The sequence below is a fragment of the Cricetulus griseus genome, chromosome 8 (assembly GCF_003668045.3).
Source record: "Cricetulus griseus strain 17A/GY chromosome 8, alternate assembly CriGri-PICRH-1.0, whole genome shotgun sequence".
NCBI lineage: Eukaryota > Metazoa > Chordata > Mammalia > Rodentia > Cricetidae > Cricetulus > Cricetulus griseus.
Genome location: NC_048601.1, coordinates 23,592,129 through 23,604,708, shown reverse-complemented (window position 1 = coordinate 23,604,708; position 12,580 = coordinate 23,592,129). Strand labels below are relative to the sequence as shown.

Here is a 12,580-nt window from a genome sequence, read left to right as displayed (position 1 = left end):
CTTGGCCACAGCTAAGTTTGGAGCCTACTCCCCAGCTTGTCATATAATCAGAGGTGCCTTCCACTCTCTGCCTTGTGGGCTGACTTTTCCAGTCCATAGGGCTGAAGGCAGAAGCTAAGAAAGCCTGAAGCGTGGAAGGGTTCCTCATGAGAATGGTCCATTAACTTGAACTTGTTTGGGGGTTTGGAGAAAGCCCACCAGCTTACTTCTCTAGAAAGGGGCTACTCTAAACTAGTCATGGTGCCTCATGCCTGTAATCAGAGCACTCAGGAATCTGAGGCAGGGGGATCCCCTCAAGTTTATGTTTACAGTGAGTTCTAAGAAAAACTGGGCTATAGACCTTGTCTCAAAACAACAACAACAACAACAAAAACAAAAACCAGAACAAAAGGAGCCACTGTATAAAAAGAGGAGGGAATCACTTAAAGCACTAACATTGAAAATGTCGATAAACCAAGGCAGCTAACGTAAGTGAATTAATGTAACTGGGAGAGCAGGAAGTGCAGAGTGGCTTCAAGTCCCATACAGTTTAGCATCTATGTGGCTATAGTGACTTGATTTAATCTAGCAACAGCTTCAGGCGCTTTACATGCACTCATTTTCTCAACAACAATAGGACTGGTGCAAGAATTAAATGAATATGTGTAAAATGCTTAGTCCATGATAGCTGCTCATTAAATTTAAATCGAACCTGAATTTATCCTCAATCTCAGTATCAGTCTAGAATAGGGTGATTTGGGAAGTCATGTCATCATCTCTAGTGCAACAAATTGCTATGATGTTATTATCAAAGAGAGGAAGGGAGGAAGGGAGAAAGGGAGCGGGAGGGGACAGAAGGAGGATGTGAGGGAGAGATTTTTTCCATGTATGTTGATTCCGGGAAGAAATGGGGCAGTGAGGAGTGAATTCCTAGACAGCTCAGTTCACCTCGTTCAGTCACTGGTCCCATTCAGAATTCCCCAGAGGACATTTCTCTGATCAGAATGGTGAGGACATAGATAAGGAATACATTCCTAAGATGCAGCCACTAAGAAAGAAACAGCATGGTGCATGCCCCAATCTTTCAATGCATGTAAATACTCGGTAAAGCATCTGGCAAACATGACCATTTTATACATACTGATCTCACTTCCTATAGCACACACACACCCTTTTGTTTCAATATGTTGTTTCCCGAAACATAGTTAATATACCTTCCATTTTTAGCATGGATATTCTTTTAATTTTTTTGTTGCTGTTATGAACAATGGATATCTTCAATATCAGATCTTTCCTTCACGGTCACAGTTACTTCTTTAGGGTAATTCCTGCAAGGGACATCAGTGGGCTTGACAATTTGTCAACTGTCATCCTCTTGTTGGTCACAGCCTATAAAGAGACTGAATTGCTTTTTAATGTGTCACAGCTGGTTGTGTTGGGCAAGGGGAAGTGCAGATGACCACAGACTGTGAAGTCAGAGAACATGCATCATGGAAGTAAAGTCTGTTCTTCATGGTCAGTGCTTTTCCCCTCAATGTGAAGGCAACAGGAAGTCTCAGGAGCTGTTCCCCAGCTCTGCCAGTGAGGGGCACTAAGAATGAACGGGTTGGAGGCTAGAGAAGGAAGGCACCCTTTTCTAGGGAATTTCCTGAAGGGGGAGGCTTTCCCTGTGGGGTTCCCAGCAGTGACAGAGCACTCCACTTGTTTTCCAGGTGGAATGGATAACAGGGTCTCGGGAACAACCAGTAATGGAGAGACAAAGCCAGTGTGTCCAGTCATGGAGAAGGTGGAGGAAGATGGCACCTTGGAACGCGAGCACTGGAACAACAAGATGGAGTTTGTGCTGTCAGTGGCGGGAGAGATCATTGGCTTAGGCAACGTCTGGAGGTTTCCCTATCTCTGCTACAAGAACGGGGGAGGTGAGAGCCACTGTGCCACCCCAGTTACCCCAGGAAGGAGAATGCTTCTGTCTGCCACACTTACTGTCCCTCTGGGAAGTTGTATAAGAGCATAGAATGCTGGCGTTGAAGGACCCTGACAGGTCACTGAGGACACTGAGACCTAAATAAGTCATGTGAGTGTCCTAGGGCTTTCTCTCTTAGTTGTGTGAGTACAGGCTTGGATCCAGTTGGATCAGGGAATGCTCTTACTCTGTGTGGTCTTGGTCAAGTTCCTGAAGCCCCCAGGGTCTCGATGGCTGCCCCAGTAAATCAAGATAGCAGTCCTTGTTTCTCAAGGTTGTTGTAAGGACCATGAAGTGCTTGATAAGCAGGAGCTACACTGCTGCCTCTGCTGCTCTAAAGCTCCGCTGGGATCTTGACATTCTTTGGCTTTAGCCTTGTGTCACCCCCCACTACTCAGCTGGTACCATGACATTCCCAATACCTTCTGTTTCCCAACTCTCACTAGTATAATCTTTGACCCTCATGGCCTTTCCCTTTTCCCCTTAACTCTCTCTCTCTCTCTCTCTCTCTCTCTCTCTCTCTCTCTCTCTTCCTCCCTCCCTCCCTCTGTCTCTGTCTCTGTCTCTGTCTCTGTCTCTGTCTCTGTATGTGTATGTGCACACACTCCTGTACTGGCTTCTTATTTTCCTTCCCAGCCCTCTGAGGTAATTGCACTAATCCACATTTAGGGAATTTCCACACCTCTGTGTGAAGCCTTGGACAGAGTCCCCAGATACTAAAGGGCTTGGAGTTGACCCATGGGTTAGGAAACCATCCTGTTCTGTTGATGGATAAAGCTTCCAGGGATTGCAGGTCATGGGTCTGTTTTCCTAGGGAGGCTACATCCTGAGCCGGAGGAATGCAGAACACAGAGGTAGGTCACTGGGGACAGAGGAACACACCTACCCACTTGCAGAGCAGCAGAGGCCTCCTAACTCATCAACCTCAAGTCTCTCTCCTAAATGGTTTTGGAGAGATGAGGCCCACAGTTTCAGTTTTGGAGAGAGGATCCTCAGTGGAGGTTGGGGGGATTGGGTGAGAAAGATGCTCTTCACTCATGCTGTCTTGTTCCTGGCTTTGTGGACATTGGAGTCAAACTGTGGGGTTGGAAGTTAGCTTGTATTTTTCCCCAGAGGAATGGGAATGAGGTAATATGTCCTTTCTCCCTAGGAACTCTGGCCAGTGTCCTGAAATCACAGGACTTTGCTCGGTCTGCATTGTGAGTGAAGCAGGGAGGTCTTCCCGTTCCCCATCTAGCGACTTCTGTGTTAGCTGAGGACTTAGGGCCTGAACACCTTCCCTCAGAATATTAGGTGGAGGGATGTGGCTGGCCCAGGACACAGACAGAAGCGAGAGACTAAAGCTGCATCTGGGACTCGGAACCTAGTAACCAGCTTAGTTTCTCATGTGGCAGAAAGATTACGGGGTGAGAAGATTTCCCCAAGCCTCTCTGGAATTGGGTAAGGGTTGAGGCCGTGATTTCCAAGCTTAGTGCAAAGCTGCTGGGGGTGAGAACGGCAGTGAAGGGGACAGAGGCAGAACAGCTGGGGATGCTGGACTCAACACTGCTTCATTTGTCCAGGACTGCGTGGCGATTCGTCCAGTCTCTGTCTTAGAGAGACACACACAGTTTCTGGGTCCTCAGTTTCTCATGTGGGTGCCTGCTGGGTATGGCTGCTGGGACTTCTGTCTCTTGGACAGAGTCTCTGACTCCATGTGACAGTTGTGACACTTTTCGGAGTCCTGAGATTTAGTCTTGTGTCACCACCCACAGTTTCAGCCCTTGATGTAGCCGAGGACTTCGTGTGCCATTTCCTTATTTTCTAATGAATGACAGCAGCCCGGGGGGGGGGAGTGTTCTGATGGACTTTGGAGCTAGAGGCTAATGCCCAGGTTTGCTCTGCAGGACACTAGTCGCCCAAGGTTACTGGGTGAGTTAATGAAAAGACTCCTTTGCCAAAGACCGAGGATACCTTTTGGAGGAGCCCAGAGCCTTTGCCTTGTGTTCATGACCCAGAAAACAAGCTTCCACAGAGCCTTAGGCTGGGGCATTTCCGTTTTTTTACATCTCCTTTTAGCCGATGGACAGACTGATGCCAAGGGGACTCTTGCTGCTGATTTGGGGAGGAAGGGTGAAGAAAACAGAGACAGAGCATGTGTGCTGATTTGACCCCTTTCTGTTGCCCTGGTGATTTTATTTAAGCCCATTGCTCTCTGTCGGAGACTTGGGCTCCTAGGGATGCCACGTGTGTTCTGATTAGGTTCTGAGAAGGATGCTGGGTGTCCCAGGGAGGTACTGTGCTTAGTGATGTGTTCTGTCAACTTGCTTCTGGCCCACAGCATCTCTAAGTCCACAGCATCACACAGTCACTATTGTGCTTAGAGTTGGGGAGGGTAAGGTAAGAACTTCTACTAGTGATGTATTTGTGTGGTGACAATGTCAAGCACGAGGAGTCTCCTCAAAGCTTAGTGAGGTCTTCCTGGGTTTCAGCTTTAATTCCTGGCAGATCTAATTCAGAGGGAGTTCCGCAGCAGGAGAGGAGATAGATAGATAGAGGAATGCCTCAGGGAAGCAGAGTGAGTGATGTAATAAAGTCCACCAGGACCCAGAAGCTAAAATGGTGTCCTCAGGGACGTCACCTAGACAAAACTCTTGATGTTATCTAGGACCTAGGGCTCAATGCCAGCATCACCATGAAGGGTTCCTAGTTTTTCCAGAATGTCACTTGTGCTGGCACACAGACAAGGAAGCCTAGACTCTATGTCATTCAACAACAAATACCGGACACCCTACAAATTGTTCTAAGTGCTTGGAATACATTTGCAAATACACCAGACACAACAAAGCAAAGCTTAGCAAATTAAGAAAGTTATATAGAATATCAGAAGTTATCAAGCCCTACAGAAGAATAAAAGGGGATTAGGAGTGTGGGTCTGGGCTTGTAGCTGTTTTAAAGAAGAGGTGGGGGGTGTCATGGTGAGCCACACTGAGAACAATTGAGTGAAGGCTTGCCAGGAGTGAGAAGGGTGGTCATATGGTCATTGAGGCAAGCATGCTGTCGGGGGAGGAAACAGAGGTCAAATGTTCCAAAGCAAGAGCCCCCCTGGCTTTATGGAAGAGCATAAAGGAGGCCTACAAGCCCGGAGCAAGATAGCAGCTAGAAGGTGGGGTCAGAGAAGTAAGTGGAAAAGTTGCTGTCGCATGCCTTTTGTTACTGAACTCAGGACCGCTGGAAGAGCAGCTAGTGTTCTTAACCCCTGAGCCATCTCTCCAGCCCCCTTTATGCCTTTTGTTGATGAGACCCAAACCAACATCTGCTCACCATAGACAGGACACTAACAACAGTCCCAAGAGGGGCTCTCCACCTGAGTCTCGCTTGGTTATTTATAGTAGTAGGGGTGACTCAGGCAGATGCGTCACTGAAACACCCTCTCCAGCAGGGCAAAGCTGCATGGTGGAGCTCCCTGTCCAGCTGGCAGACAGCCCTGGCAGAGACCCCTTTTCTCGGCATTCATTTGCTGTTTTACTGGCTCAGAGAGGCACCTCATGATCCTTGTACATTTCTTGAACTTTCCAAGTCTTGTGATCTTTTCTTCTCCCCGGAGGAGGGCGTGTTTAGATTTGGAGCTACACAACATGGATGCAGACCAGGTAGGGCCTTGATGGCTACTGTAAAATGGTAGCTTTTCCTCTAGTGTCATGGAGAGTCAGGGCAGGGTTTTGAGCAGGAGTAGCAAAGGTCTTATACTTAAGACTCGCTCACTGGCTGTTGTGTTGAGAACTGACTACAGGGGATAGACCAGTTATAAAGTTTTGGATTAATCTCTGATTCCTATAATGGTTAGGGCTGATGGTCAGTTTTGCAGGCTCTGGACACATGTTTGGGATAACATAGATCAGATTTGGGACTGTTGAAATAGCAGCATCAAGTAAAGGCAACTGCTGCCAAGCCTGATGACCTGAATTCAATTCCTCTAACCTCTCCATGTGCACTGTGGCATCAATGCACCCCCACACAGACACATACACACTAATAAATAGGTATAATAAAATCTTTAGGTTAGATCAGGTTTGGAGCACGCCCATGAGAGATTGCCTTGACTAGTTGAGGTGGTACGATCCATTGTAAAGGAGGGGGCAGCATCACTCCCTGGGGTTGCACCCTGGGCTGCATAAAAAGGAGAAAGTGTTCCAAATAAGGGCATCCATTGCTTTCTTCTTCCTGACAGTGGATGCAGTATTACCAGCTGCTTTAAGCTCCTGCTGGCTTGATGACTCCCCACCACGATGGACTGTACCTTGGACTAGGTGCCAGAATAAACCCTTACTTAATTTACTTTTCTCAGGTATTTTTGTCGCCACCACAGAAAAGTAACTAAGACTAGCGCCTTCTCTCATAACTATTGACTCTACCCAAATATGTGAGCCAAAGTATTTCAGGACCCAGGCCTTCAGATAAAGCCTCAAACTCTCTGGACCCTGGCTGCCAGCAGAGTGAATTTCTCAACACCCAGCATACCTGTGTGTGTGTACGCATGTGTGCGTGTGTGCATGTGTGAGATATTTGGAATCTGAGCCCTTGACATATTGCCTGTTGCTCACCCCGTCTAAGCAACCCAAGACTTCTAACCCGAAAAGGGCTGCTCTTCCTAAGACATGAAAGGCTGCAGATTTTCAGAGAAAAATAAGTGGTTGACTTGAGACACCTTTGACTCATTCAAGTGGATTTGTCATCACGGCAGTACAATATGGGAGTTTAGAGTTTCTGTGAAAGATCTGGCTGGAAATACACATTGTCATTAGCAATTTATTTTACTTTTTAAAGATATTAAAAAAAAAAACAAAAGTAAAGAAAGCCTAGCTGGGTTGTGGCGGCGCACAACTTAAATCCTAGCATTCAGAAGGTAGGGGCATGCAGATCTCTGTGAGTTTGAAGGCAGCCTGGCCTACACAGAGAGTTCTAGGAGAGCCAGGGCTATTATACAGAGAAACTATGTTTTGAAAAAAATGAGAGAGAGAGACAGAGAGAGAGAGAGAGAGAGAGAGAGAGAGAGAGAGAGAGAGAGAGAATCTCTAGCCTATAGAGTATGTGAGGAAAGAAAAAGAGCCTACAAAGAGACAAGAAGCGAGTAGCAACACAGGCAGAAAGCTGAGAAAAAGGTTCCTTGGGAAGGAGAAGAGAGCAAACAGAGCAGCTGCTGCACAGGGACTGAGAGGGTGGTGGGTGGGCACGATCACCGTCAGCCGAGAAGTCATGGGTGATTACAGTGGAACTGCTAAGCCAACACCTGATGGGAGAGGGGTTTTTATGGTTTTTAAGGGTTAACTTTTTTTCTCCTTTTTTTTTGTTAAATTTATTTTGTACATTCCAATCCCAGCTCCCCCTCCCTCCTCTCTTCCTGTTCCCCCCACCTCCCATCTGCTCTTCCGGAGAGGGTAAGGCCTCCCTTAGGAAGTCAGTATACTAAGTCTGCCCCATCATCTCGTTGAGGCAGGATCAAGGCTCCTTCCCACCCCCCCCACCTCCCTGTCTAGGCTGAGCAAGGTATCGGGGAGAGGGTTTAAGAAAAGGATGGAGGGAGATGGAGAGAGACGTGGAAAGCATAAGTACAGACACTGCCGGAAGACTCCGATGAGGAAGCTCATCCCTTCTTCCTGCGATCTTCTTCCTGGAGGGAAGGAAGCCGGCCTAGCGCCTGGAGGAGGAGCATGCCCACACGTCCAGTCGCTGTGGCATGGGCCCCCGAGATGGGAGAAGTTGCTGAAGTTGTAAACATATTTTTCCAGCCCTTCACCCTCAGCTCCCAGGAGAGAGAGTAAATATGACTTTCCCCCAAGGCCTGTCCAGCACAGACCTCAGCCAAGGGGATAAAGAGACTCTGGTCATCCCAAGAGGCATGGTGGTGGTGTGGGGTGGGCAGAAGTGATATACCATTCAGTTTGGCTAGGAGAATTTCAGTGACTTGCCTGTTAATCACAGCTTGGATAAGACCTGACTGTGAACCACTCCCCTTTGATTTCTAAGTCTTAGATTTCTGGGAATCTGGAGTTTTGGGTCCACACAGCTGAGGACCATCCAATACAGGGTAGGAGCTGTCCCCCCCTCCCCAGTTCTCCAAGTTTGTTCTCATCCTCAGTTCCCACACACCAAATCCTGGATGCCTGAGCTCTTGGATGGGATCTCTCTGGCAGAATACCCAAGGCTGGAGTCTTTATGTGAGGCCATAGTATGGCATACCGCAGTTAGACCCCTTGGGAAGGGCGTGCTGGAGGTAAAGGCTGAAGCAGAGGGTCATTTTCTCTGTGTACTTTACTGTGTCTACATGCTTTTATTTGTTTGTTTTTGTTGTTTGTTTGTTTTGTTTCAATGATTTTTTTCCAAGCAGGGTTTCTCTGTATAGTTTTAGCTGTCCCGGAACTCACTCTGTAGACCAGGCTGGCATCGAACTCTCTGAGATCCTCCTGCCTCTGCCTCCCGAGAACTAGGATTAAAGGTGTTCACTACCAAGGACTGCCCATTGCCCCAGGGTAATTTTGATTTGTATTTCTTTGATGGCTAGTGGACATTTTTTGTTTATTGTTCATTTGTGTTTCCTCTTCTGAGAACTGTTTACTTCATTATCACTTACTGATTGGGTTGTTTGCTTTCTTGTTTAGTTCTTTGTATTTTCTAAATATTAATCCTCCATCAGATATAGCAAATACTTTTCTCCCGTTCTGTTTCTTCACCCAGTTAACTGTTTCCTTTGCTGTACAGTCGCTTTTCAATTCCATGAAGGTCTGTTGTCAATTGTTGACCTCATTTCCTTGGTTCTTGCCTAAGTCTCCATCTTTAATTGTATTCCTTACTTTTTTCTCTAGCAGTTTCCCAGTTTTAGTTTTTACATTAAGACCTGTGATCCATTTGGAGTTTCGTAAAGGACAAGAGACAGGGACCTAGTTTTATTCTTCAGCCTGCGGATACGCAGCACCAGATGTTGAAGAAAACTGTCTCTTCTACAGTGTATATTTTTGGAGTATTTCTCAAAAACCAGGTGGCTGTAGTTACTTGGGTTTATGAATCAGTTTTGTATTCTAATTCATTTTGTAACAGTTTCATACTGTTTTTGTTACTGGGGCTCTGTAATATAGCTTGAAATAAGATACGCCAATACCTCTAGCATTATTTCTTTTCTCAGAATGGCATTGTCTATCCCAGGTTTTTGTGAGAAGCAGTTATTTTGGTAGCACAATGACAATCTTGTCACTGGGTCACTCCATGCCCACTTTGGTCAGGCTGGCATTCATTATAGCGTACACCTTTTCATGTACACGCTGACTTCTGTTACTAATGTAGAAGATAGCTCTCTGTATCTTTAAAAACTAGTTGGAACATTACAGGTAACATCATAGAGTGTGTTCCTTCTGAGAGGGGTGGCCCCTACATGACTCTTGGTACTGTCCCTCCAAACTCATGGGAAGTTGGCAGCACATTTTAGGATGTTGTGGGAGACTTACATGGGTGAAAAGAGGGTGTGGCTAACTTGCTTCTCTCGTGGCTCTCCTGTTTCTATAGGGTCTCACTTTGTAGCTCAGGTTGGTCTCATGCTTATAACCTTTCTTCCTCAGCCTCCCAGGCACTGGCATTAAAGGCATGTGTCTCTATGCTGGTCCCTGACTCCTTCCTTTAATGGTGGTGATGGGAGGACTGAAGAGCCGATGCCCCTCAGGACCACCTGATCAGGTCACTCTGATCAGCATCTGGTCATTGGTCCCTTCCACCCTTCTAAGCTTCTAGAGTGGAAGCTTCTGCTGGTGAGTGTGGACTTTGTTCATGTGCTCAGGGACAGATCTGACCACGGGCTTGTGGTTAAACATTGGCTTGTCAGTTGGGAAAGAGCAGGTCGAATAGATAGCCGGCTTGAACTGGACTGTCAACTTTCTGGAGCAATTAATTAGGGCTTTCCACAGAGACCACTCACGACAGCTACTGAGTTCTATCTTCCCCGAATTTTCTCATCAAGCCTTGGACCTCTTAGACAGTTCACCGTCTTTTTTCCTTGACTTCCAGGGCAATTGGGTACTCCTTTCATGCCTAAGTGGTGTGTAACTACAAACCGAAGATCTGTTCCCATTAATTGCCAATTGATTGCCATATTTAAGATGTACACAGTGAAGCCTCTTGACGTACATGTATCCACAGAACTGCCACTGTCAAGCTAATGAACACATCAATCACCCTCAAAAACTTCCTTGTGGCCCTTGATAATCTCTTCTTACTCCCATGGCCCCTGGGGCTGTGTCTCTGTGTAAACAGGAAGCTCTTCTCTGACACTCTGTCATTGTGAATTTATCTGCTTTTTTTTTTTTTTTTTTTTTTTTTTTTTTTTTTTTTTTTGGCTTCTTTCACTCAGAATAATTGTTTTGAGACTCAGCCATAGTTTTCTTTTCGGTAGCTGGTTCCTTGTTCTGAAGGGCTTCTTTACGGACCCAAAGAGATAGCTCAGGTGAGAGAGTGCTTGTTTTGCAAGTGTGAAGACCTGAATTGGAGCCAACATGGAGGTGGATGCTTGTGACCCCAGTGCCAGGGAGGCAGGAGCAGGTGAAGCCCTGGGGCTGGAATAACCTATTTGGTGAGTTCCAGCTCAGTGAGAGACTCCATGCCAAAAATAAAAATAAAAGTGGATGTCTGAGGAATGACACCTGAGGCTGTCCTCTGGCTTCCACAAACATGTTGGAATACACTCGTGTGCACATGTATACACATGCACCCACAAATATACATGCAGACACACACAGATTAAAAACAACTTAAAAAGACCTTGAATGTTGTTTTCCTTTAGCAAGTTTTACAGAATGAATTCAGCAGTTTCCTTCTTTCTCAATGTTGTGTAAGAAGTTTATGTAGAACCGGTGTGATTTCTTCCTTAGGTGCTCAGAGCGTTTATCAGTGATGTCATTAGGCCACTTCATGGAAGTATTTTTAATCAAAAAAGATCAATGTATTTAATAGCTAAGGGCAGCTTTGTCTTTCTTCTTGAGTAAGCTGCAGGGGTTTGTGCTTTTTGAGGAATTTGCTCATTTTTTTTTCTATCTTGCTGTAGTTATCATTATACAGCTGTTCATGAATTTTCTTACCATCTTTTTATTATTTGTAGAATTTGTGCTAAAGACATGCCTCTTATTTGTCGTATTGGTAATTAAAAAGAACCTCTACTATTGATGTGTGTGTGTGTGTGTGTGTGTGTGTGTGTGTGTGTGTGTGTTATATGTGCATGCATCCATGCAGGTTTATGCAAGCCCAGGAATACCTTTGTGGGTGGGAGCTTGTTTTCTACCGTGCTGAGGCAGAGCCACACGTTTCTGCTGTGGCACTGTGTATTCCAGGCTGGGAAAGCTTCTATTCCCACCTCTAAACACACTGAAGAAGTGCTGAGGTTGCAAATGTACGCAGCTGCACCCAGTGCTCTTTAAAATGTGGGTTCTAGGTAGTGAACTTGGGTTCACAGGTTTGGGCAATTAGCCCTTTTACCCACTGAGCCAGTGGCCCAGTTTTTGTATTGGTAATTTATGTCATCTGGAAGTCTTAAGAAGCCAGCTTTTGGTTTGTTGATTTTTCTCTCATGCTTTCTTGTTTTCTACTTTGACTTCGTTTGGGCTTCACCAACTTTTATTTCTTATTTATAAGGGGGGAGCTGGGGTTATTGATTTGAATTCTATTTCCTTTCATGATAATAGACATTTAGTACTAGAAAACCCTAACTACTGCTTTAACAATCCATGGATTTGAATATGTTGTAGTTTATTTCATTCTACTTAAGAAACTTTCTAATTTTTCTTTTGATTACTTATTTGATCTATAAATTATTTAGAAGAATGTTATCTAATTAAAAGCCAAATATGTAGGGGATTTACAATGTCTTTCTTTTATTGGTTTCTAATTTAGTCAGGGACTACATCTGTCTGAATGACTTTCTTGCTTGTTAAGATTTGCTTTGTAGACTAGTGCATGGCTTGTCTTGGTAAACATTCTATAGATGCCAGAAAACAATGCACACTCTACTGTTGGTGTTGGGATGCTTTATAAATGTCATGTGAGTGGAACTAACCTATATGGTTTTTAAATATTTTACATTCTTATTGTTTTCTCCTGAGCATTGTACTTCTGCTACATATTTTATTTTTACATTTGTTAGAAACTCTTTACATTGTAATTTTTAAATAAATCAATTGCATGTTTTGAATTCTATTATTACTCTTTGACAATTTCATGTGCGTATAAACCTTGGTCCTTTTTCAACTCCCTCACTGTACTCTCCCATTTCCTTTCTCCCATGAAACCCTTCCTCTTCCCAACAAGGCCCCTCCTACTCTGACGTCTTCTGTTCTGTGTTTAACTCACAGGGTTCTGCTATGGTGGTCCTTATGAGTATGGGCAGGGAATTATCTATTGGAACATGGCTAACTTATCAGTGGCTCCAGCATTGAAGAAAGTGACACTCTCCCCACAACCCCCACAACCAATAACTACCCATAGACTTTCAGGGAGGGGTGGAGCTTCAGGAACTCCTTTCCTGTGCATGATGGGATATTCACAGTACCAGTCTTGTACTGGTCTGGTGGAGTTAATCCCAGCTGCAGTGAGTTTGTGAATACATTGATTGTGTCATGTCCAGAA

General features: G+C 45.2%; 1 protein-coding gene across 2 annotated transcripts in view; it reads left to right on the top strand.

The window, feature by feature from the left end:
- The first annotated feature begins 1,696 nt into the window (after nucleotides 1-1,696).
- Slc6a13 (solute carrier family 6 member 13) overlaps nucleotides 1,697-12,580 on the top strand; it is a 33,838-nt gene continuing 22,954 nt past the window's right edge. For both annotated transcript variants that reach the window (XM_035448760.1, XM_035448759.1), the window contains exon 1: nucleotides 1,697-1,898. In XM_035448760.1, coding sequence (XP_035304651.1) covers nucleotides 1,697-1,898 — 202 coding nt within the window. The remainder of the gene's footprint in view (nucleotides 1,899-12,580) is intronic.